Consider the following 24,532-nt stretch of genomic DNA (forward strand, 5'->3'; position numbering starts at 1 on the left):
TACCATCAAATAGTCCACACCTGTGGAGTAACGGTCAGCGCGTCTGGCTGCGAAACCAGGTGGCCCGGGTTCGAATCCCGGTCGGGGCAAGTTACCTGGTTGAGGTTTTTTCCGGGGTTTTCCCTCAACCCAATACGAGCAAATGCTGGGTAACTTTCGGTGCTGGACCCCGGACTCATTTCACCGGCATTATCACCTTCAAATCATTCAGACGCTAAATAACCTAGATGTTGATACAGCGTCGTAAAATAACCCAATAAAATAAATAAATAAAAACCATCAAATACATCATGACCGAGTGAACTCTTCACGACAACTGGAGGGAACTGATGAACATCTGCCCAGAACTGCTAATTAAATTTTTAAAGCCATAAACTTATATTGTAAACTATTATAACTTATATGTATAACATACCTCTCTTCAATTTGTCAGTGACAGGTTTATTTTTTGGTGCTCGGAGTTCTTTACCAAAATTTACATATAATTTTTTTAAATAATTATCAATACCAACTTTTGAAATTCAAAAAATCATCTCGGAAATTCTTAAAGATTCCCTGCAGATTATACAAATTCATTTATACCACTCAGGGGGTATAAGGATATGCTAATTGTAAATACCCGTAAAATCTTTTATTTGTAAGTATAATTTTAAGGTCACCATCTAAGATTTTAGTTTATAATTGATAACCAATGGTGCTTAATTATTACATTTTATTTATATAACAATATTCATCTTTAATTCATTATATTTATTTGCTATTAATTTCCGGATCCTCTTGGTCATCCTTAATTAAGGCCAGACGGTTTATTTCTCTCTCTCTCTACTAAAAGGTTTATATTGATCATAAATGTAGACCTATAATAGTTTACAACAGCCTCATAGTCTAGTGGTCAGAGCTTCTGGCTGCAGTTCATGAGGTCCCGATTTCGATTCCGGTAAGAGCATAGGAATTTTTCCTTAAAAGTAATTCCTGTGTTCTTCCATGGTCTTGAATTTAGGTGAAGTTTAGATTTAAGACCTCTCCTGGCGTCACATAATCATGATCATCCTATAATATCATCGGAGTAGCGCCCCAACCTCAGAAGTGGGTTACACCCAAGCCACTGCCAGGAGAGAAGACCAGAAATTAATGTCGAAAGATGATCTATAATAGTTTAATTGTATTTAATATTATTAAGTAATCGCTGTAAGACCATGCAGTCGGGCGACTATAAAAAAACGTTGGATCGATAAAGAGCACAGAGACTATAAAGATTAGTCATAGGTAAGGCACATCACCCAAATATGTTCAATACGGAACTCCAAAGCAATTTTTGAAGTTATGACGAAATGAAAAATCTTGCTCCGGCATCATTCTCTGAAGTTTGAAATCTGTCGCTCTACTAACAAAAACATTTCAGTCCCCTTTTGTCATTATGAAAGTTTCAAACTTCTATGTACATTAAATACTTCGATACTACAGATTTTTTTAACCGCTTTATAATAATTAGTCTGCAGTTCATACACTCAGACAATAAAGACTTTAAAGATAGCTATATAGTTATAAGAGGAAGATTAACCTTTCAAGAGCGGAGAAATTTACATCTAGTTCACCTTAACGATATGGCAGATGTGCAACTAGCAACTGTATTAGAATGCACACAGCGTTCAAGTCCAATGTCCGCGAACAGTACTTAATGAATTAACCGCCAGTGTAAGATATTATCAGATGATCAGCCTGGTATTATCTCGCAAACCAAATTGATGAAAGGATAACCACCGCTTGAGAAATATTACCCTGCATTATTTTTTCTTTCGTGTTGCCGTCAGCTCTAAATTGATCTTAAATTAGTCTCTGCGATAAAATACAGGCGCATTATTATCATATCCCCAACTAAATGAAAATGAAGAAGCGAGGAACTCTATGATACAAGAGCTCGATACTTAATCCCGGGTTTAAATCCCGGTTAGGACAAGGATTGTGGTTGAGATTTTTATAGGGTGTCTCCTCAACCCACTTAAGAGCAAATGCTACTAGTTTTTAGGCGAATGATCCTCATACTCATTTCGTCGTCACTGGGACCAACATTGGGTCGTCCTATCTCGCAGTTACCAAAATGGATCCGAGGTTCAGGGGTTCAAACCCGGGCGAGGACCATGCAATTTTAAATGGCGATAAACTCTTAGCATAGCTTCCTCCGGAAAGGAATTAAGTTAGGAAACACGTGTCGTATATTTATGGGGAGTTGGTCGTTAACGGGATAAAAAAAATGCAATTTGTTTTGGCTTATATTTTTAGTAGGTTATTTTACGACGCTTTATCAACAGCTTAGGTTATTTAGCGTCGGAATGAGGTGAAGGTGATAATGCCGGTGAAATGAGTCCGGGGTCCAGCACCGAAAATTATCCAGCATTTGCTCATATTGGGTTGAGTGAAACCCCGGCAAAAATCTCAACCAGGTAACTTGCCCCCACAGGGAATCGAACCCGGTGGCTTATATTAGAGAGTGCTCCCTTTTAAAATAATTATATATATATATATATATATATATATATATATATATATATATTCCAATATTTCACTATATCGCTGAGAAAGTAGTTTTTCATTTTTAAAAATGCCTATATGCTCCACGACCATTAAGATTTGCCTCTGACTGAGGTTCTGATCTCACCTGAAGTGTCAGAGGAAGAACAAATTGCTTTTTATACATATTGGAGAAAAAAAATGTAAGTATAAGGACACAGTACACAAGTTATTCATAGATTTCAAAAAGGCATATACTCGGTTAAGGGGAGAGGATGGTATTTTTTTGGTGAAAAATGAGTAAATATTCAAAAAAAAAAAAAAAACAAAAAAAAAAACAAAATCTTTAAAATACCCTGTGATATGTGTGGAATGCATAGCATAACATTTTGTGGGTATTTGTGCCCTTATCGGATGTTGAGTCGCCATTTTTAAACTTCCTGCGTTATGGATTTTTAAATCACTCGCCCATTTTTATTGTTGTTTCAGGTAAATTAAATTTTCAAAAAAAAAAAAAAAAAATTTTCTTTCAAATACCCTTTGATATGTGTGGAATGCATTGCATCACATTTTGTGGGTATTTGTGCCCTTATCGGATGTTGAGGCATCATTTTTAAACTTCCTGCACTATGGATTTTTAAATCACACGTCCGCTTTTATCGGTTTCCAGTAACTTAATTTTTTTTGCTACATTGCCAGACAAAAATGGATATAACTTCTGAACTGTTAAAGATACATGCATGAAATTTAGAATACACATTCTTTAGACTATTAGGAAACTTTTCTCTGTAACAGAATTTTGTTAATTGATTTCATTTTAAAAATACGTCCGTTTGTTTGCAAGAAAGGAAATCAGAAAATTGTTATTAAGTTTTAATTGTTTATTTTACAAACGTAGGGACTAATATCAACATTCTGTTACAGACAGTTTGTAGAACATTTTTTTGCAAATACATTGCAAAACATTTTTTGAATCTATCTTTTAAAACGGTTTAGATATATTGGTTTTAGTACAATTCTGGATTGGGTATATTTTTTTCAAATTTGGGCCCCCAAATAATTTTTTTTTCAAAATATTTTTATTTGGTTAAGTTGCCACAGCTATGAGCTCTCTACATACAAAAAATTAATATTTTACACCAAATAGGAAAAAAAGTTTTAAAAAATACCATCCTCTCCCCTTAAGAGAGAAGTTTTATATAATATTCTTATTGAATTTGTATTCCCAAGAACCTAGTTCCATTAATTAAAATGTGTCTCAGTGAAACGTACAACAGAGTCCGTATAGGTCAGATTCTGTCAGATGCTTTTCCAATTCACTGCTAAAACAAGGAGATGCACTACCACCTTTAATTTTTAATTTCGCTCTAGAATATGCCATTAGGAAAGTCCAGGATAATAGAGAGGGTTTGGAATTGAACGGGTTACATCAGCTGCTTGTCTCTGCGGATGACGTGAATATGTTGGGAGAAAATCCACAAACTATTAGGGAAAACATGGGAATTTTACTGGAAGCAAGTAAAGAAATAGGTTTGGAAGTAAATCCTGAAAAGGCAAAGTGTATGATTATGTGTCATGATCAGAACACACGAAAAGGAAATATAAAAATTGGAAATTTCTCCTTTGAAGAGGTGGAAAAACTCAAATATCTTGGAACTGTAAGCGTAATAAATGGAAATGACACTCGAGAGGAAATTAAACGCAGAATAAATATGGGAAATACCTGTTATTATTCTGTTGAGAAGCTTTCGTCATCTAGTCTGCTCTCAAAAAAGCTGAAAGTTAGAATTTATAAAAGAGTTATATTACCGGTTGTTCTGTATGGTTGTGGAACTTGGACTCTCACTTTGAGAGAGAAGCAGAGGTTAAGGGTGTTTGAGAATAAGATGCTTAGGAAAATATTTGGGTCTAAGAGGGATGGATTTTCTTTTTAATAGGTTACTTTACGACGCTTTATCAACATCTTAGGTTATTTAGCGTCTGAATGAGATGAAGGCGATAATGCCGGTGAAATGAGTCCGGGGTCCAGCACCGAAAGTTACCCAGCATTTGCTCATACTGGGTTGAGGGAAAACCCCGGAAAAAACCTCAACCAGGTAACTTGCCCCGACCGGGAATCGAACCCGGGCCACCTGCTTTCGCGGCCAGACGCGCTGAACGTTACTCCACAGGTGTGGACCAAGAGGGATGAAGTTACAGGAGAATGGAGAAAGTTACAAAACGCAGAACTGCACGCATTGTATTCTTCACCTAACATAATTAGGAACATTAAATACAGACGTCTGAGATGGACAGATATGTACCGGTAGCACGTATGGGCGAATCCAGAGATGAACACAGAATGTTAGTTGGGACGCCGGAGGGAAAAATACCTTTGGGGAGGCCGAGACGTACATGGAAGGATAATATTAAAACGGATTTGAAGGAGGTGGGATACGATGTTAGGGACTTGGTCAGTATAGTGACCGATGGCGGGCTTATGTGGGAGCGGCAATGAACCTCCCGGTTCCTTAAAAGCCATACGTAAGTATATCTAAGTTTGATTAGTGAACTGTGTTACTAGTCAGCAGAGGGAGAAAGGAACTGGCCAGCTACCGCACTATTTCCTGTCTTAATTGCCTCACGAGTGATGCCTTATTGGCGCCACTTACAAAGTTCCAACCTGCCTTCGGACAGTTGACTAAACAACATAAGACGTTTTCGATGATTTGCAATGTACGGCATGTCCTTGCCTGGGAATGGGAGGCAACATTTCACAAACCACCGGGAAGTGATTGCCTTCACATTATCATCTCTTGAGAAGGCACAGTCGATTAAAGAATTGGACGCAGTAGAATAGTGAGTTCAGTCGTACTCGGCGGCGTGGCATGCAGGGAGGGCCTCGTCCCTGATTACACGCATCCGCTTGCTGCGGTATACAAATGAGATACATCAGTAAACGAAGGAAAGGAAAGGGTTCGCCCATCATAATTGAAAACAAGGCTATCAGTTCCGGACCACGGAGCTGGGTGGAAGCTGCTTGCTTGTCCATTCGCTGACACTTCACAGTTACAAAGCCGTTCCCAAATTACTTACACATTCACAACAAATGAAGTCTTACGCAGCCTAGCTCAGGTGCGGTGTAGAATAGCAAGATCAGCGCGAGAATATGTTGCTGTTATAATAATAATAATAATAATAATAATAATAATAATAATAATAATAATAATAATTAGTATTATTACTATTAAACAACAAGACAATTTAAAATGTAGGGGAGAGTTGGGTAGTATCGGACATCGGGTAATATCGGACAGTGAGTTTCTTTCATCTACAACCAGATGATAGTGCCTGAATGACATTGTTACGTTTCTGTGATGTCGTATACAGTTACGTAACCACGTCATTCAGGTACTACCATCTGTGGTAGATGAAAGAAACGCACTGTCCGATATTACCCGATGTCCGATACTACCCAACTCTCCCCTATAGATCAGTCACTGAGAGCCCCACCAGGAAATAAAATTAGGAAGGTCATCGAAGAGAAACCGTCGGGAAGAAGATCACTAAGAATACCCCTTATGAGTTGTTTGGACTATACAAGGAAAAATTCGCAAACTATAGCTAAACATAATTAAAAGGTTTGTTTCAATAGAGTGATCTGGAACATTATTGTTTGTTCTACAGTGAAAAGTCTTCACGGCTTGTAAAATTAATAAATAATAATAATAATAATAATAATAATAATAATAATAATAATAATAATTGTTTGCATTATACTGTACATCTATACTAATGATAAATCTGTAACCAAAATTTTTCTGGTAATTTTCGATTTTCCAAAAATAATTGGTGTTAACATGTATAATTAACCATCCTGAAACCGAAAATCGCTTTTTTGAAATTTTTGTTTGTATGTCTGTCTGTCTGTCTGATTGTTTGTTACCTTTTCACGCGATAATGGCTGAACCGATTTATATGAAAATTGAAATATAAATTAAGTTCGTTGTAACTTAGATTTTAGGCTATATGGCATTCAAAATACTTCATTTAAAAGGGGGGTTATAAGGGGGTCTGAATTAAATAAACCGAAATAACTCGTTTATTACTGATTTTTGTGAAAAATGTTGCATTACAAGATTCTTTAAAAATTATTTCCGATACGTTTCATTCCAAGCAAAATTTTGATGGGGCCAAATTGCACCAAAAACGGATGTTCTCTGAACCAAATGATCACATTTTAATTATTTGCATGTAATAACAATTAAGAAATATGTTAAAGGAATTATCATTGCACTTAATGAGTGTCTCTGGACCAAAATGATCGCATTTTAATTATTTAAATACAATTTAAATTAAGCGACATATTAAACGATTTATCCTTCTATCAAACACGAATGTTCCCTGGACCAGATGTCCTATTTTAATTATGTAATTACTTCTATATATTTCTAATAAGTGCAGCGGAGCGCACGGGTACAGCTAGTGGTAAATATATTGCAATATAAATCTATATAGGGGAGAGTCGGGTAGTATCGGATATTGGGTAGTATCAGACAGTGCGTTTTTTTCATCTACCACCATATGTTAGTACGTGAATGACATGGTTACGTTTCTCTATGCGACATCACAGAAACGTAACCATGCCAATCAGGTACTATCATCGTGTGGTAGATGAAAGAAACTCACTGTCCGATATTACCCGATGTCCGATACTACCCGACTATCCCCTAAATTTTAAAATTATCATGTTTCCCTTAATGTTAAGGTTAAACACGTTATTTACGGAAAGAGGTTCCACTGTCAATTTTTATAGTTCATAAATGACATTTTCTTAATATACATGGTTTGTTCAATAATAATTAGTGGCAACAATGTTAGTATGTGGCGCTATCAGCGGTAAATTATACAAGCTAATAACAATGAGAAAGAAGAGCATCTGATGTGTGTTATCTGTGAGTTTCAAGACAATATCATTAAAAGATATCTGTAGTAAGTTTAATTTGTAGACTGTTATCTTTAGTGCTCTAAAATGTTTAGCAAATACGAACAAAGATGCTTCATTGAAATTCAGATTGCAAGAGGAAAGAATGCTCGACAATGCCTTACAGCATTACTGGAAGCTTGTGGTAGAGAGACTTCGCCATATCGTACCGTGGCTAGGTGGGCGCATGCATTTCGCAGCGGGAGGGAAGACTGTAATCGGCATGTGAAGACTGTATGAGCGCTGCTGGAAGCACATCGTTGTTGGTGATGATTTTAACGGAATCCTCCTTACTCATTCAGTTCCTGTCGGAAATCGAGTGAATGGCGCATAGTACAGTTACTTTCTGGAACACCATTTACAACCAGCGGTGCGCCGTAAACATCCAAATCTCCTGAATTCTCATCCTACTGTGCTACATGATGGTGTTCGCTCTCATATAGCTGCCCCTGTGATTAATTTACTTCGCAGATGGAACTGGGAAATTCTGGAGCATCCTCCATACTCCCCAGATACAAGTCCATGTGATGTTGATTTTTTTCCCGAAAATGGAATTACCACTTTGAGGAGTTCGCTTTAGAACCAGACAGGCAATTATAGCAGCAGTAAAGCAGTCTGTTCGAAGATTAGTACAAGACGCTGTGGATGGCATCCGTCGTCTCCCTCAGGTGTGGAGGCGGGTTCTTCATGTTGGAGAAGATTACTTCTGAGCACTGCAACAATGTGACTGTTCCAGAAATGTTTTTTTTTTTTTTTTGTTGTTGTTAATTGAGGGGTCTAGTATCAAAACCTACCACATCCACTTTGCTATATTTTGAGAGAAATGAGAAAAACGTACAGTTACTTTGATATAAGATGTATGTGGCTCTTCTTCAGCAGATGATTGGGGTTCGTGGGAATCTACTAAAATAATAAGATTCAGAAAATCGTGCTCCACTCAATAATTATATTTTTTACAGTTTTTAATGGATATTGCTGATTTTGATATATCACCCATAAGAACATGTGTTAAATAACTAATATTTTTTTTCTGTTAACGTATAAGCCTTTTTTTCTAGTTTTATTGAATTAAAAACAGTTTTTTACACGCCTTCATCATGAGGATTAATGAATTGCTCAGTCTCGCAGTAATCTTCCTCTGTTTCTTCCTCAGTTACTCCTGAATTTGGACATAGGCCTACACATAAAATAATGTCTGTTTTCAAGCTTTTTGAACTTAAAAACACAGGTTTCACACAACGCCTTCATCATGGGGGTTAATGAATTGCTCAGTCCCGCAGTAATCTTCCTCTGCTTCTTCCTCAGTTACTCCAGAATTTGGACATAGGCCTACTCATAAAATAATGTTGGTTTTCAATCTTTTTGAAATTAAAAACACAGGTTTCACACAACGCCTTCATCATGGGGGTTAATGAATTGCTCAGTCCCGCAGTAATCTTCCTCTGCTTCTTCCTCAGTTACTCCAGAATTTGGACATAGGCCTACTCATAAAATAATGTTTATTTTCAATCTTTTTGAAATTAAAAACACAGGTTTCACACAATGACTTCATTATGGGGGTTAATGAATTGCCCAGTCTCGCAGTAATCTTCCTCTGCTTCTTCCTCAGTTGCTCCAGAATTTAGTACATTCGCATAAAATTTCAAGCGGTCGTCTTGTTGCCATTCACTTCCAAAACGTTTCTCCAAGAGATTAGCAACGTCTCCGATCTTTTTAGCGCATACAGGTACACCAATATTTACCACCATAGGCTGAAGTTGTGAGAGGCTTTTTCCACGACGAACTATAGTTTTCCCAATATTATTAAAATATTGCCACTAATTATTGAATGACTCATGTACATACCCAGCTCCAAGGGCAGAATTTTTCATATCATCATCATCATCACCACCACCACCACCACCAATTTTGCGTACCTATTAGTACATCATCTGTCTATATCTAGAATACACGATAAAAAATCACAAGGAAATTTTCTTGTAACAGGAGACATAGTGACTCGCATTAAAGTCCCAAATATGTTGAGCCAGAAAACTATCTTGCGGGAACCATTCGGTTTCCACTTAAGCGGAGAAACGACGTCATTATGTTAAGGTATGCCAACCACACTGTGTAATAGTATAATACGAATTGAATATGTGTACCCCTGCTTCATTAACAACGCAAATATAATCATCTCTTATCTCTTAATGGCACTTTGCTACGCAGTTACCACAAAAATTGTACCGAAGCTAGAGCAAGTGAACACCACCTACTTGTTTAATTATGCATTGATTTATTCGTGGCGATCCCTGTTTCCTGCGTCAAATACCAAAGCATTCAAGTTTTTTTCTCCCCGTTTCCTTAAGTGTTCCTGATGTTCTACAAACACATTTCAGCCCTTAGCAACTTACAATATAGATTACACGGAATAAACATAATGCACCTGTGTCCGAAGTTATGCAAATGTAGAAGCTATGCTTTTCTAAACCAGTAATAAGGCATAGTTAAATAAAATTACCATTTACACGAGGTTCAAACTCGGTATAATTTTTTATTTACTTTGTATATATTCATCTTTTTTTATGTAACGATCTAACACGTGTTAGATTAATTCTCAATGTCATGGCATAAACAAATGGAATAATTATTCTTCGTGTCTGGGAGACTCAGCTACGCCAATGGTCTTCAAGTTAGTGCCCATCAACGCCACTATGTGCGTTACAACACTTTATTAATACTTAATTTACACAGGCCAAATCTCCTGTCGCTTAAAAACTCATCCATTACCCTCCATGTTTCGACGCAGATGTTACCCTACACGTAACAGAATGCTTGTTTAATATGACCGCTTCACAACTAGTAAACAAAGTTAAAAAGTTATGTTTTTCATCCAACTTAAAGCCGTCATGCATACATAACATATTTTAACCTCAATTTTTTATTATTAACAAACTCTGTCACTTCGTCTGAAGAAAATAGTAACTATATCATGACATAGCCCATTATTTTTGCTTTAAATCTGAATGTAGTTTTAGTAGCTGGTCACATATGTTTTTGTTTAGTGAACTGTCCGAAGACTGGCCTGAATATCATAAGTGACACCAATAAGGCATCACCCATGAGCAGGGCCGGATATTATGGATATCGCGAAAATAATAACATAACAGATATACAAACAAGTTTTGGTAGTCAATACGAATTAAATGATTCCGATTAATAATATGCGGATAAAACAATCGCGACAAATCGCGAAATAGAATTCTATTAGTAAAATATGAACACATTCGCGAATTATTACTAATGCGTCGTTTTATAGCGAATTTCATATTCTGAGTTTTTTACATTAGGCCTACATGGTATTCCAGGTGTTCTGATAACGTTAGTGAACTCAAAACACGTTGAATTCAACATTTCACTAATAATCTGAAAGTTTTATTTTGAGGGCTGCAAGTTTTTTTTTCGTTTTTAATGAATGTGTGTTAAATACAGCCTCAATCCAACAAATACAGTCTATTGGTCATACCGCACCTTTACAACAATCCAACGAAACTTTAATGTTAATTATTTCGAAAGTAATATCCAAAATAATCATATTTTCCAAAATTTCTATTAATCTCCGCCAGGAGTACAAATCAATCTCCAACAATCTCCGCCGACACCAATATTAAAAAACACAGATGATAAAATTAATCTCCATAAATACCTGCCCATGCTCATGAGGAAACTAAGCTAGGAGATAATGGCGGTAGGGCGGCCAGTTTCTTTCCCCCTGGTTACATATGATCCGTGTTAAATTCAAGCCTTGTCCTTCAGAAGCGATTTATAACTACTATACCGAAGGAGTGGTGGATCGACAGCAAAAGAAACTATAATAAATTCTAAACTTAAGTAATAACAGAAGCAGTCTATGCAAAAGGGAACACAGAAAAATGGGATCAATTAAAGAAGTTCTCAACTTTTTTCCTATAACGTAACACTATTTTTAATTTAGGACATTAGCTATACCATTAACCAAATTTATAATGGGAAAATGTCATGTGTCGCCTCCTGAGTCATAATTAGCGTTTCTATGCACCAATTAATCGATTTATTAGACGCGTTTAATTAAGAAACAGCTCCTCTTTGAATTTATACAATGGAATATTTCATAAAATAATATAAAAATGAATGTAGGCCTAGCCCTATTTGTTACACAATAGGAAATGATTAAATACTAAAAAAAGACATAATATCCTTGCTAGATTGAATGAAGTTGACAATTCTCACCGCTCCGTTAAAAACTGTCTTCAGATCAACAGGTCTAAAGCCTTCCGATGAATGCTACAATGTACAAATTTAACGGACTATGCAGGGTTTTCAAATTACAGATTAAAAAAGTAAGTTATAGTTAAAAATGTAATCTCCCGTTATACCGAATTAATTTTTTTCTCTCTCTCATGGACGGAGGAGGGACCCGAAGGCTTACACTGCACTCTGAGGCTTATTGTGCTTACCACTTTTATTCTGTGATTGATGGGTAGCCGAACGACTGCGCCCTTGTACAAGTACAGCACGACACTGTTTTTTTTTTTTTAATCAGACTGGATGAGAAAAGCTTCTCAACCGAATAATAACAGGGATTTCCCATATTTATTCTGCGTTTAATTTCTTTTCGAGTGTCATTAATGAAATTAACAGACGTACAAAAGACTTTGTAATAAACCTGCTACAGTAGATTATAAATTAGAGGTTCTGCTGTGTTGGTACGTCATGCGGTAGAAAATTTAGGAGTTCACTTGAAAGAACAAAAAGGTTACAATAGTGTGACTTGAAATGAAACCATTCGAGCTACCTAAAATTTCTATTACCCCATACACAAATTATGGAGAAGCGTATCATTATTACAAAATGTTGACAATAATTTATTTCACGGCTTATTATTTTCATTACTTCCGTGTCTGCCCACTCCAGCCGTGTACTGGTTCTATAAACACATGGCCAAAGAAGCGAAGTCCCGTATTAAAAACATATTAATCGGAGATCTCTTTACAAATGATTACATGATGAGGTGAGATTATTATGTATATAATGCAGTGTAATTACTATTAAATATATGACACATAATACGGCGTTTGTTATAATTATGGCGGAAGTTGACCTGAAGAAAATAACTAGTGTAACAGTGGCATTAGAATAACACTCAAAGCAGAGCATCATAGCAAAATGAAAGTGTCACCGAGACGCCATTGCACATTCTAAGGATTTCGTAACAAGATATTCGATTCCAGTATCACATTGCGAACGGTATTAATGTTCATAGTTTAATTTTGTAAACTACTATTCAAGAGACAGTAATTCTTTCATAGATTTTTGTCTAAGGGCAGGACATTCACTGCAAACCCAGCATTCCAAAATCGGACATACTGGAATTGGTTTCCAAATCTGTGAATCGGTTCCCAGTTCGTCCCAGAACTATACCCGAGTTTGTTCCAGGTTGATTTCATCTATGTAATGCAATTGGTTTCCGCGTTAGACCAAGCAAGAAAACATTTTCCTTCCCATTTTATACAGACTTAGGACTGTCAACTACTGTCTATGGTGGTGGATAGGTTAAAAATGTTTTGTGCTTGGCGGACACGCTGCGTCGAGCGTCGTGGTTATGTTCGACGTTTCATTTCATTATAATATCTGAATCAGAAAGTTTCACGAAACACTTGCATCCTCTTTTAACAGAAGTAGGCTATATCTTTCCACACCACCAGATAATGTTTGCTGAAAACCAAACTTGAGATCATTGACTACTAAGAGTTTTTTCTTCTTTTCACGGGCATAGTAGTAAAATCCAAAATTAAGTGAAATACACTGTCACTACTCTGCTAACCACTGAAACATACTGTATGATCGGTATTTATACGAGGCGCATCCAGAAAGTAAGTTTCCCTATTTTTTTTTAAAAAGAACACACACTTTCAGGAAAACATTTATTGGCAACAGCTACAGCAATGTTTCAGCTATTTTTCAACACAGCCACCATCAGAATTGAGACACTTGTCGTATCGTGGGATCAACTTTTGTATCCCTCTGTCGTACAACTCTGCCGCCTGTGAATGGAACCAGCGTCTGACAGACGTCTTCAGCTCTTCGTCGTTGCCAAAACGCTCACCGGAGGACAGGAATTTCTTGAGGTGCAAGAAAACGTGAAAATCGCTGGGAGCAAGATCAGGACTGTAGGGTGGGTGATCAAACAACTCCCAGGCAAATTCCGTCAAAACAGCTGCTGTGCGCCGAGCCGTATGTGGACGAGCATTGTCATCGAGGAGCACAACGCCTGCAGTAAGCATTCCACGCCTCTTGTTTTGAATGGCACGTCGCAATTTTCGCAGTGTTTCACAGTAACGGTCAGCGTTCACTGTTTCACCTCTTGGAAGGAAGTCAATGAGCAGAATGCCCTTCCTGTCCCAGAACACCGTGCACATCACTTTCCGTACCGACAGCGTCTGTTTGAATTTCGTCCTGACCGGAGATCCACTATGCCGCCAATGCATTGACTGCTGCTTGGTTTCCGGGGTGAAGTGCGAAATCCAAGTCTCATCGCCCGTGACGATCCTGTCGAGGAACTCGTCGCCGTCATCGTGTTACTGTTGCAGAAATGTCAGTGCTGCTCCTAAACGTTACATTTTGTGTTCGGGTGTCAGGTTTTTCGGCACCCACCTGGCACACACTTTTTTGAACAGCAGGTGCTTAGTGACAATCTCATGCAACAAGGATCGCGATATCTGCGGAAAATGGCTGCTCAGCTCCATAATCGTGAAGCGACGGTTCTCCATGATGCACTGCTGCACCAGCTCAACACGATCATCACTGATGAGGGACGGTCACCTGCCCACTGCGCTCTTCATCATGAACACTTTGACGACCTTCGGAAAACTGCCTTCACCAGCGACACACCATCTGCTTACTCATGATGTTCGGCCCATAGACCTGTCAGAGCTGCCGATGAATTTCAAATGGCGCAATGCTTTGTGCATTAAAGAACTTTATCACCGACCAAACTTTGCAGGCGGCGGAAGAAGGATTTGAATCCGAGTTACCAGGCCGTTTGCCTGAAGGTGCGCTTATAATGAAAGATAAAAGCTAACTTTAATTTTTTTAATCCGTGGCGCTACAGCCCGTGAAGGGCCTAGACCGACCAGCCGGCTGCTGGCTTCACGCCCACATGTCGAAGCAGAGGTGGACGATCATCCAACCAGAATGGAGGTATCGTGTGGTTAGCATGATGATCCCCCCAGCCGTTATAGCTGGCATTCGCAAGCGGATTTCGCTACCTATCCAAGTGCATCACGATGCTGGGTGGGCACCGGTCCCATACACTGGCCAAAATTTCATGACAAAATTTCTTCCCCCATGAGGACCCGAACCAGCGCGCATTCCGTAACGCGAGTTCTAGGCAGGATGCCTTAGACCGCGACGCCACGGCGCGGGACAATAAAAGCTAACATAAAAGCACAATATAGTAATAATAAAAAAAATATACGTTACATTACGTTACAGTTTCAAATTATACTTAAATTATATTGGGAATATAATACAATAAGTATACATACACAATTATTGTATTAATAAATTATAACTGATTGACAGTCGAAAAAGCAAGATGCGTAAGTTCGGGTGTGACGAATAATGCACAGTACTACTGTATATTAGAACATTAATCACAAATAACTGTAAGTTGCCCTGTTATTTTATTTCATTGTCTTCAAATTGCTAAGAGACATAACAATAATTCATAGAAACAAGACAGCACTATGTCACTGGCGTTTGTAATCTAATTCATCCTTGAAGATAAAGCAATAGCTGGTTATTCAAATTATTCAGAACAAAGGCTGAAGACTTAAAACTTTATAAAGAGAGAAACTTGCGACTAAAATTTAGATGACATGTGTAGTCAGTGAATTTCCAAGTGCCTATTTGTTTGCGTTCCCATCAGCTCCACAAAAGATAATATCAAACATCCGCAGACGCCACTTTCGCGGCAATCAATTTTGTAATCTACAAACTTCTCCCTGACTTACGTCACTCTAAATATGGAATTCCTAACTACTTCTCCGGTTAATTTCAGACTTAATTCCTACTTGACGATTTGCTTGTCCTTGTTGTATAATTGACCGCATCGGGAAAGCCACACGTGCAATCTAATTTGGAAGTTTCGTCACAAACTCACCAGCTAAACAAAAATTTACACACAGAAGCTGACCGCTTGATTGTGTAACAACAGCCAAGATGCGTCACCGCGTGCTCTTTAGAAATGTGTTAAATCCTTCCAATGCAAGACACTAAAGAGTTACACCGAAAAGCTAATAATAAATAACCAATTTTGTTGTATATAAATAGTACATTATGCAACGAGCCTATAATGGTAGTAATTAAGACGCGAGTATGTTTATGAAACGAGCGCAAGCGAGTTTCATAATTTTCATATGAGCGTCTTAATTACCATTATAGGCAAGTTTCATACGACTTTTTATGCTCGACCATATTTCTAACTTGAAATTATTCATAAGTATTCATATTATTCTTATCTGACTGGGGAGCGGAAGTGACCTTGTGCAATATCTCGTAAATTGTGAGATGTGCGCAAACGCGAAAGTATTAATTTTTTCCGAGAAACAAATGTCATTGACCTTGATATAATCTAGAGAGTAAAATTAACATTAATCTTGATATAACCTGGAAATTGATTTAGACATTGAAAAACGAGATGACAAATTGAATTTATTTGAATATTATTTACAATTAACGCTAATTATAGAACATAACCTTCTGCGACAGTATTGGATTTCCAGCCTCCATGACGTTTCGCTAGTTGTCTTTCGATTGCATATCCGAGAATAATCGATACTTGCGCTTTCATATTGCTACAATGTGTTTTCTGATTGGTGGAACACCTGAACTTTAATGAATAGGTGTACTTTAATGAGGTCCATTAAAGGGCTGCTACCAGGTGTATAATTACTACATTTCGACATGGTCGAGCATAAAAGTAAATTAAATATATTTTTAAATGTTTTAATGTTTGGAAAATATCATTATAACTTAAAAGTTTTAAAATAGCAACCAACGAAGCTAAAGTGGGCCTAATGGGTCATAGTGGCAAATTTCCTGTTCGTACAAATATAATAGTTGAACATAAAATCCACAGACCAAGTGTCGCATTTTATTGTTTAGATTGTACTGTAACGTTACATATAGATAAGGAAAAATGTAAAATAAACTAAACAAATTTTAGTTAAAATGTTCAGTAGTAAATAGACCACTACACAGAAAAACACGAAAATACACAAAAATAAAATTCTACAAAACAATGGCAGTTCTAGAGCTGAGCTAGTTGTGGATAATTACAAAACGAGATAGAAATTAATTACAGCAACGGAGATGAGATTTCTTCGTTGAGTAAAATGATGTACAAGACATTTAGTAAGAAATGGCAACCGCAAAGAATTTAATGTAGGAATAGTTGAAACGGAGCTTTCGGACTAAGATGCCGTGGTCTACTGGTGATGATGTTCGTCTACTACTGCGGCAGACATCTTCAGTGGTTAGGTATCCTAGGTTGAAGTCTTCTGCTAGGGATACCTGTAGCAACTGATAACCTGACTGGTTGCTTATCCTCATCTCCGTTTCAACTAGACACCGGCCGTGAAAGCCTGCATGCTAAGATTAATGTAGGAATAATTGATTAAATGGCGATCTTACTCGTGTTAATTATGTAAGCATGTGCGGCTTACAGCTGTTTCGGTGCTATTTGACACCATCCTCAGAGCCTACTAGATCTCGGCACCGAAACAGCTGTAAGCCGCACATGCTTACATAATTAACACGAGTAAGATCGCCATTTAATCAATTATTTATACTCAAGTGTTAAAAATAGTGTACGAAAGATCCAACATGGATTAATGTAGGAATTTAAATGATGAACTAAATGGATATAAACAAAATTGGAAACAACATCTATCTGAAATGAATAGTGAAAGAATACTAGAACTGATACAAAAATATAAGTCTAAAGGTAAAAGAGATTTACCGGTATTTATTGATCCATTTATTGATTCATCGATTCATTCGTTAATTTATTGACTCATCCATGTATTGATTCATTCATATATTCATTTATCGATTCATTGATCTATTCATTTATTGATTCAGTCATTTATTAATTCAATTATTGATTGATTAATTAGTAATTAATTTATTCCTCTGGTATAGTTAAGGCCTTCAAGGCCTTCTCTTCCATTCAACCAGAATTATCTACTACGAACAATAAAAAAACGTCACTTCTTCACATACATTTTTAATTATTTAAGACAATGAAATGCCCACATAAGCCTGATACCAAAAATGAGTCCTAAATATTTGACTTAGACCCACTGTGACAATGGACTAAGAATTCCTTCGAAATATATGAAGGAAGGATCCCTAGTATTCTGTTAAGGGGATATTCACAGCTGACTTTTGGTAGGGTGCGCCAGTCCCCTCCTAACACTTAGCCTATATTTGTCAAAATGTAAGTTAAACCTGAGGACAATACAAACACCCAGGCCAAACATATCAGGAAGAAATTTTATTCCTAATAAACGAAAAACCCTTTGGCAAAGATGGGAATTTTTTTTCTTCTTCTTCAGAGGAAAGCCCTTTGGACAAGCAATGCAGCCTTAGGCTTATTGTGCAACTTCCTTATGTTGGAATGGTTGTTGAAGTCCATTTAGGACCGCTCTTCAAGCGTATGATCCACCTCATGATGCCATAGTATCGATTCAGCCACAACATCTAGTTCTGACGGGAAACCATACTTTCGCCTGCCTGAGATGTTGTTCTGCAGCCTCCTCAGATCGATGACATCTGTTCGCAATCCGTGTGTCTAAATCTGCTACATCCTCAACCAGAGGGACATGCCGCCGTGGATTTTACGACTTACCAAGGCGTCATCTATCCGAGGGAGATACACATCCCCGATCACCGCAGTTCGCTTATTAAAGCCCCTGCGGCTTCTCTGGATATGTGCAGCTCCCGTAGATAGATGCCATCTGTAGGCGAATCCCGGAACCACGTCAGCCATGTACTCCTGGTCAATCTTAACTATTACAGACGATTAATGAAATACTAATGAAGGCGAAATGAGTCCGAGGTCCAACGCCGAAAGTTATCCTGCAGTTCTGCTTCGAATGGTTGAGGAAAATCTCTGACAAAAATCAACCAGGTAACTTGTTCCAACCAGGATTTTAACCCGGGCCTGCTCGTTGCACGGTCAGGCAGGCTAATCGATACTCTACAGCGGTGGACAGATTCGGAAATAGAACCTGCTGGTGAACAGCCAGTGTGGCTGACCATTAAACCAAGAGAGAAATGTAGAACAGTTACTCAAAGTACTCAAATAGTACTCGCTATCATTCTGGACATAAAATTTCTGTAACTAATACGTCTTAAGCAACAGAAATCTATGGAATCATACAGAAAGTGTCTTAATGTGTCACGTGATTCTATTCAAGTATGAAGTCACTTAATACGTCTGAAGTCTCAAAAGAGCTGAAATATAGCACAATCGACTCAGTGATTCCCCTCTCCAGTAACTGAAAGACGAAGAGAAGAAACAGTTTGTGTATGTTCGTTCGACGTCATTCAGCGCTAGTTTCGAATAGTCGTAAGTCATGATGCTCTTGCAGTTATGACAATTTCAAACCTTAACAGTTCTACCAAGGCAACTCTTTTTTCTTTCACATCATAATCTCTCAATCATACTAATTCCTTTTTCCTGTCATAGTTTTCACTATTCCGCTAACTATTGAAACTATGACGCACATGTTCTATAACTAACCAGAGATATCACAACTTAAAAACTGGCTAAGTTCGAATAGCCCCTCTCCTATCTTTTTTTTTGTTATCAGCTGTGTTCTCTGTCACGTGAGTGCGTTCGAACGCCTTACATTTGAAACTATTAAATTAAAGGATTGCAGCACTGCGTTAAAAATAAAACCGGCGAGATTCCCCTGGTAGAGGGGCAGAGAAGGCCTCACGGCCTTATCTCTACCAGGTTAAATAAATAAATAAATACTAAATACTAAATTAATTTTCACTGAAGTATATAAGAATTTGGTAGACGTATCTACCTGTGATTACCGGTGCTCTATGTTCTGAATAGAAATAAAACTAACATTATGCATACAGAAAATGTATCCAAGTCAAAATTCTCAACCATATTTGGCGAAGTTGCAACATAGATTAGTTGCACATTACACAAGTTACATTTCGAATCTATGGATAAAATGGAAGAAAAAATACGCTCATATTGAGAATCTTGTGTACTCACCCATTTATTGAAGTCTGAGTCATGAACCAACCGAGGAATGCTTTAGCGATTGAGTGCCACAGCTGAGTGAAGATCCAGTCTGATTTGTGGCATGATTGGTCCAGAAACAGTTCCGTCTCTTTATCCAAGCTCAAAGGAAGGAAGCGATCACGGATAGAATCTGGAATTCCGCTAGTATCACATTCGTACCACTGCAACAAAGAAATAACAAGAATGTCTTCATTGTTGAACACTTCACAGTACAACAAAAACCATCTTCAGTTTAATTAAAAGTATGTGTTTGTCTTGATCTCATTTATATGAAATGTCCCATTCTAAATTTTAAGTGTGGTAACTCTTCTACTGGACTATATCAGGGTTGTTTTCGAATTTGAATGACGACATGTGCGTCAGGAGTCACACGACAGCTGAACTGTGGAGCGAGGTGACAGACCAGTAGTGAGTGATCTCATAGAGTGCACGGCGACTCACAGCAGAAATTCCCAAGAAAATCGAGCCTTTTTGGGAGGAGTACATTACGATCCTTTCCAATGCCAAGTACAGTTAAGTGAAAATAATAGAAGCCCGCAATAAACGAGATTTCGTTATTTCCAAGAAAGGCATCTTCTGTGTACTTAATAAGATTGGTAAAGCTCGAATGGAATTAATTTGTATCATCTCGTGAGATTCGGCGGCTTGTGACGGGGGATGGATTTGCTTGCTTTTTTCACTCTGGAATTAATCCCATCCGAGCTTTGCAGTTAGAGTTTGATATAATTTTCACAGTTATTACCTCAGTCGAGTTACTGCAGACTACCCCGTAACTACTCAATGCACCTTTCCCGGCAGAGACAGTTATGTTTCGGGCGGATATCATTAGACTGGAAGGCAAGCATTGCTGAGTGTCGGATTGTATAAGGCATGCATCATAGCTTTCGGCTCTCGCTGGTCGCCTAAAATCCACCACTGATGCACGGTGCTTTACTATGTGTTCGTTTATAAAGCGATGCAGCGAGAAAGGATATGGGCGGAATATCTCCTTTCCCTTGCATTTCCCCTTTATACCCAGGGCTGGTTCAAATAACATCTGATTTATAATGATTTTTCTGTGTGTTCAAGTACAAATTTCCTTAAAGAAAAACTACAGACGAACTATTAATTCTTCATCCTTTCTGTACTGAATCTACGATTCATAAAACCTTAATTAAAACTGAAGGATAGAACGTAGGATTGTCGAAATAGAGTAAAAACTAAGTGTAAAATAAGTATAAAATCTTTAATTGAGAATATGACTTTCAAGTAAACAAGGACAACAAGGATAAAAGCTAAGATTTTTGCATAACGACACATTATTGGAATACTAATGTGATGAATCATTATGGACCGTCGTTTGGAGAATATTATTATAAGAAATGAGATGCTGCTAGTCTCAGCTAACAAGCAATGATAGTGTTCCATTTCTAGAACGCATGTGAACATAATTGGATGTCATTTAACAACAAACAACTAAGCATCATTTCTGGATATGCTGGTAGCTGCACAGATGTCTTTCCCGGCCTAATGATGTGCCGTTAAGCGTACTGAAGTGTCTACAGGATCGACGCTGGATAATGAGTCAGTTTTATTTTGATTTGTGCAGCTATGTTCCTAAATGATATATGATGGGGTGAAGTCATTTGAAAGCATGTACTGAAGAACTAAGGAGAAACACAGGGAGTTCTTCTTGGAGTTGTGTGCATTGATATTCTTCCAGTTTGAACTAAGACTGAAGTTTGTCTATTTCTTTATGAGTGAATCAGTCATCTTAAAGAGAGTGCAATACAATTTTTTTTTTGTAAAAATTACTTTGTTTGTATTTATAGTTTTCTAACAAGTTGCAACAACACTCACTGCTAGAAGTGACGTGTCTAACTGTATTAGAGTTCCCATTAAGGATTTTTGTTTTTAAATCTGGGCATTTCCAAATTTTTACTTAAAAACCTAGCGTATTTTATAAAAAAAATGGGACGTTAAAAATTAAGAAAACCGAAAATAATATACCACATATGTTTCATCTATACTAATAATAAATGTGTAGCCAAAATTTTTCTGGTAATTTTCGATTTCCAAAAATAATTGGTGTTAACATGTATAATTAACCATCCTGAAACCGAAAATCGCTTTTTCGAAATTTTTGTTTGTATGTCTGTCTGTCTGTCTATCTGTCTGGATGTTTGTTACCTTTTCACGCGATAATGGCTGAACCGATTTATATGAAAATTGGAATATAAATTAAGTTCGTTGTAACTTAGATTTTAGGCTACATGGCATTCAAAATACTTCATTTAAAAAGGGGGTTATAAGGGGGCTTGAATTAAATAAATCGAAATATCTCCCTTATTATTAATTTTCATGAAAAATGTTACATAACAAAAGTTTCTTTAACAATAATTTCCGATAAGTTTTATTCTATACAAAATTTTTATAGGACTGATATTTAATGAGATAAATGAGTTTTAAAATTACAATAACAACGCCATCTAAGGCGCTGTACTGAAATGAAAACAAATGACTTCGTCTATAAGGGGCCTTGGACAGCAACAATCGAAAGCTATTAAACATAGCCTAAGAGAATGTTTCTGTCTTTGTATGCAGTAATATGGGAGGCTAATTAATTGTTTAATTATTATTTCACCATTGGAAAATGTAGTTTCTCTAGATGGACATAATTCTACAATGTTATTACAGTAGCGTCTGAAACATATAGCAAGTAATATAAAGTATACACATTAAAACTAAATGATATGTCAATTTTCATTAAACTATGGTTGCATGTAATAACAATTAAGAAACATGTTAAAGGAATTGTCATTGTACCAAATGATTGCTCTCTGGACCAAAATGACCGCATTTTAATTAGTTAAATACAATTTAAATTAAGTAACATATTAAACGATTTATCCTTCTATCAAACACGAATGTTCCCTGGATCAAACGTCCTATTTTAATTATGCAATTACTTTATATTTATTTCTAACAGGTGCAGCGGAGCGCACGGGTACGGCTAGTTTTAAATAAAACAGTAATGATATAAAAATACACACATTAACATAAATTATAATTTAAAAAATAAATGTAAATCACAAACATACAAACTTAGAAATAAATGCACCTTTAAAAATGCTGCCAACAGAAACCTGGAGAAAAAAGTGTGTCGCCATTAGCAACATCGTAATAGAAATTGATCAACAGTGTTTCATGGATTCGCTACTAGAAGTGCTACATGGTTACTTTTAAAAAACGAAATGAATCCTTCTTTTTCAGGAAGGACACTTAAAAGCGGGACAATTGGAATAAATTTCGGACACTGGGACATTCTATCAAAAAGCAGGACTGTCCCGGGAAAAACGGGACGAATAGGACACCTAAACTATAATCGTGTTTTCTTAACCCTGCAAAGCCTGAATTATTTTTTTATTAGAAATTTTTAAAATCTTTGCTTCATTCAATTACACTTGTACTTAATAACATAACAAACACAGGCATTTTGATTAAACATGGCATACTTCGCGAAAAATGCCCGATGCCATGGCTCTTATGTTAGCATTACATACCTTCATGTAATTTTTGTTAGAAATTGAAAGTAATACACGACAATATATAATAATAATTGAAGAAAAAGTTAACAAAACATGATATGAATACAATTTTCATTTTGAAATGAACTAAATGAAACACTCAATAAATGAGCCGTTCAGAGCAAAAGTGGTGTAAGTCAAAATTTGGTAATGAGGTTTAAAGTAACAATTCTGTAAAATACAGTGCAAAGTAGCAATTAATATGGCCTTATTATTATCCACTGACTACTAATAGTTTAAATAAATTGAATATTAATTGCTACTTTGCGCTGTATTTTACAGAATATTTATTAACCCTCATTACCCATTTTTGACTTACACCACTTCTGCTCTGAGTGGCTCACATATTCCAACATCACACTCTTTGTATTGGAACCTAGTCTGTCTTTTACAATGTTCATATGCAAAACTGCATGTATTTTATTCTTCACTTCACATAATTAAAAACATTAAACCCTAACGTTTAAGATGGACAGGGCATGTAGCACGTATGGGCGGATCCAAAAATGTATATAGAGTGTTAGTTGGGACGCCGAGGGAAAAATACCTTTGGAGAGGCCAAGACGTAAATGGAGGATAATATTAAAATGGATTTGAGGGAGGTGGGATATGATGGTAGGGACTGGATTAATCTTGCTCAGGATGGGGACCGATGGCGGGCTTATGTGAGGGCGGCAATGAACCTTCGGGTTGTCTAAAAGCCATTTGTAAGTCATTATTATTTCGGAATATGTATGATAGGACTTTCCTGTGTTAAACTTGAACGTACCTCGTTTACATGTTTCGACCTATTTACGGGTCATCCTCAGAACTGGTCGTTGTTGGTCTTGGCGCCTCTTGTTCTGTTTCCTGTGAGGGTGCGTTCGTGTGGCATAGTGTAGAGTCAAAGAGTGTGTGTGTTTTGAAGTTGAGTTGTGTGTTGAGAATTTAGTTGGGGTGTGTTTTCGTGTGTCTGTATATTTCATATTGTTCTAGCGTGTTTAGTTTCTGGCTTTTTGGTTGGATGTGTAGCATTTCCATGTCTGTGTTGATGTCTCTGTGGGTGTGGTTAGCATTTGTGATGTGTTCTGCATATGTGGAAGTGTTTTGTAACACACTAGAACAATATGAAATATACAGACACACGAAAACACACCCCTACGT

General features: G+C 37.0%; 1 protein-coding gene across 2 annotated transcripts in view; it reads right to left on the minus strand.

The window, feature by feature from the left end:
• Window positions 1-24,532, minus strand: part of LOC138713264 (protein-L-histidine N-pros-methyltransferase) — a 797,137-nt gene that overhangs the window by 595,421 nt on the left and 177,184 nt on the right. For both annotated transcript variants that reach the window (XM_069845221.1, XM_069845220.1), the window contains exon 2: window positions 19,794-19,984. In XM_069845221.1, the coding sequence (XP_069701322.1) occupies window positions 19,794-19,984 (191 nt within the window). The remainder of the gene's footprint in view (window positions 1-19,793; window positions 19,985-24,532) is intronic.

The sequence above is a fragment of the Periplaneta americana genome, chromosome 14, assembly GCF_040183065.1.
Source record: "Periplaneta americana isolate PAMFEO1 chromosome 14, P.americana_PAMFEO1_priV1, whole genome shotgun sequence".
In the NCBI taxonomy this organism is placed as follows: domain Eukaryota; kingdom Metazoa; phylum Arthropoda; class Insecta; order Blattodea; family Blattidae; genus Periplaneta; species Periplaneta americana.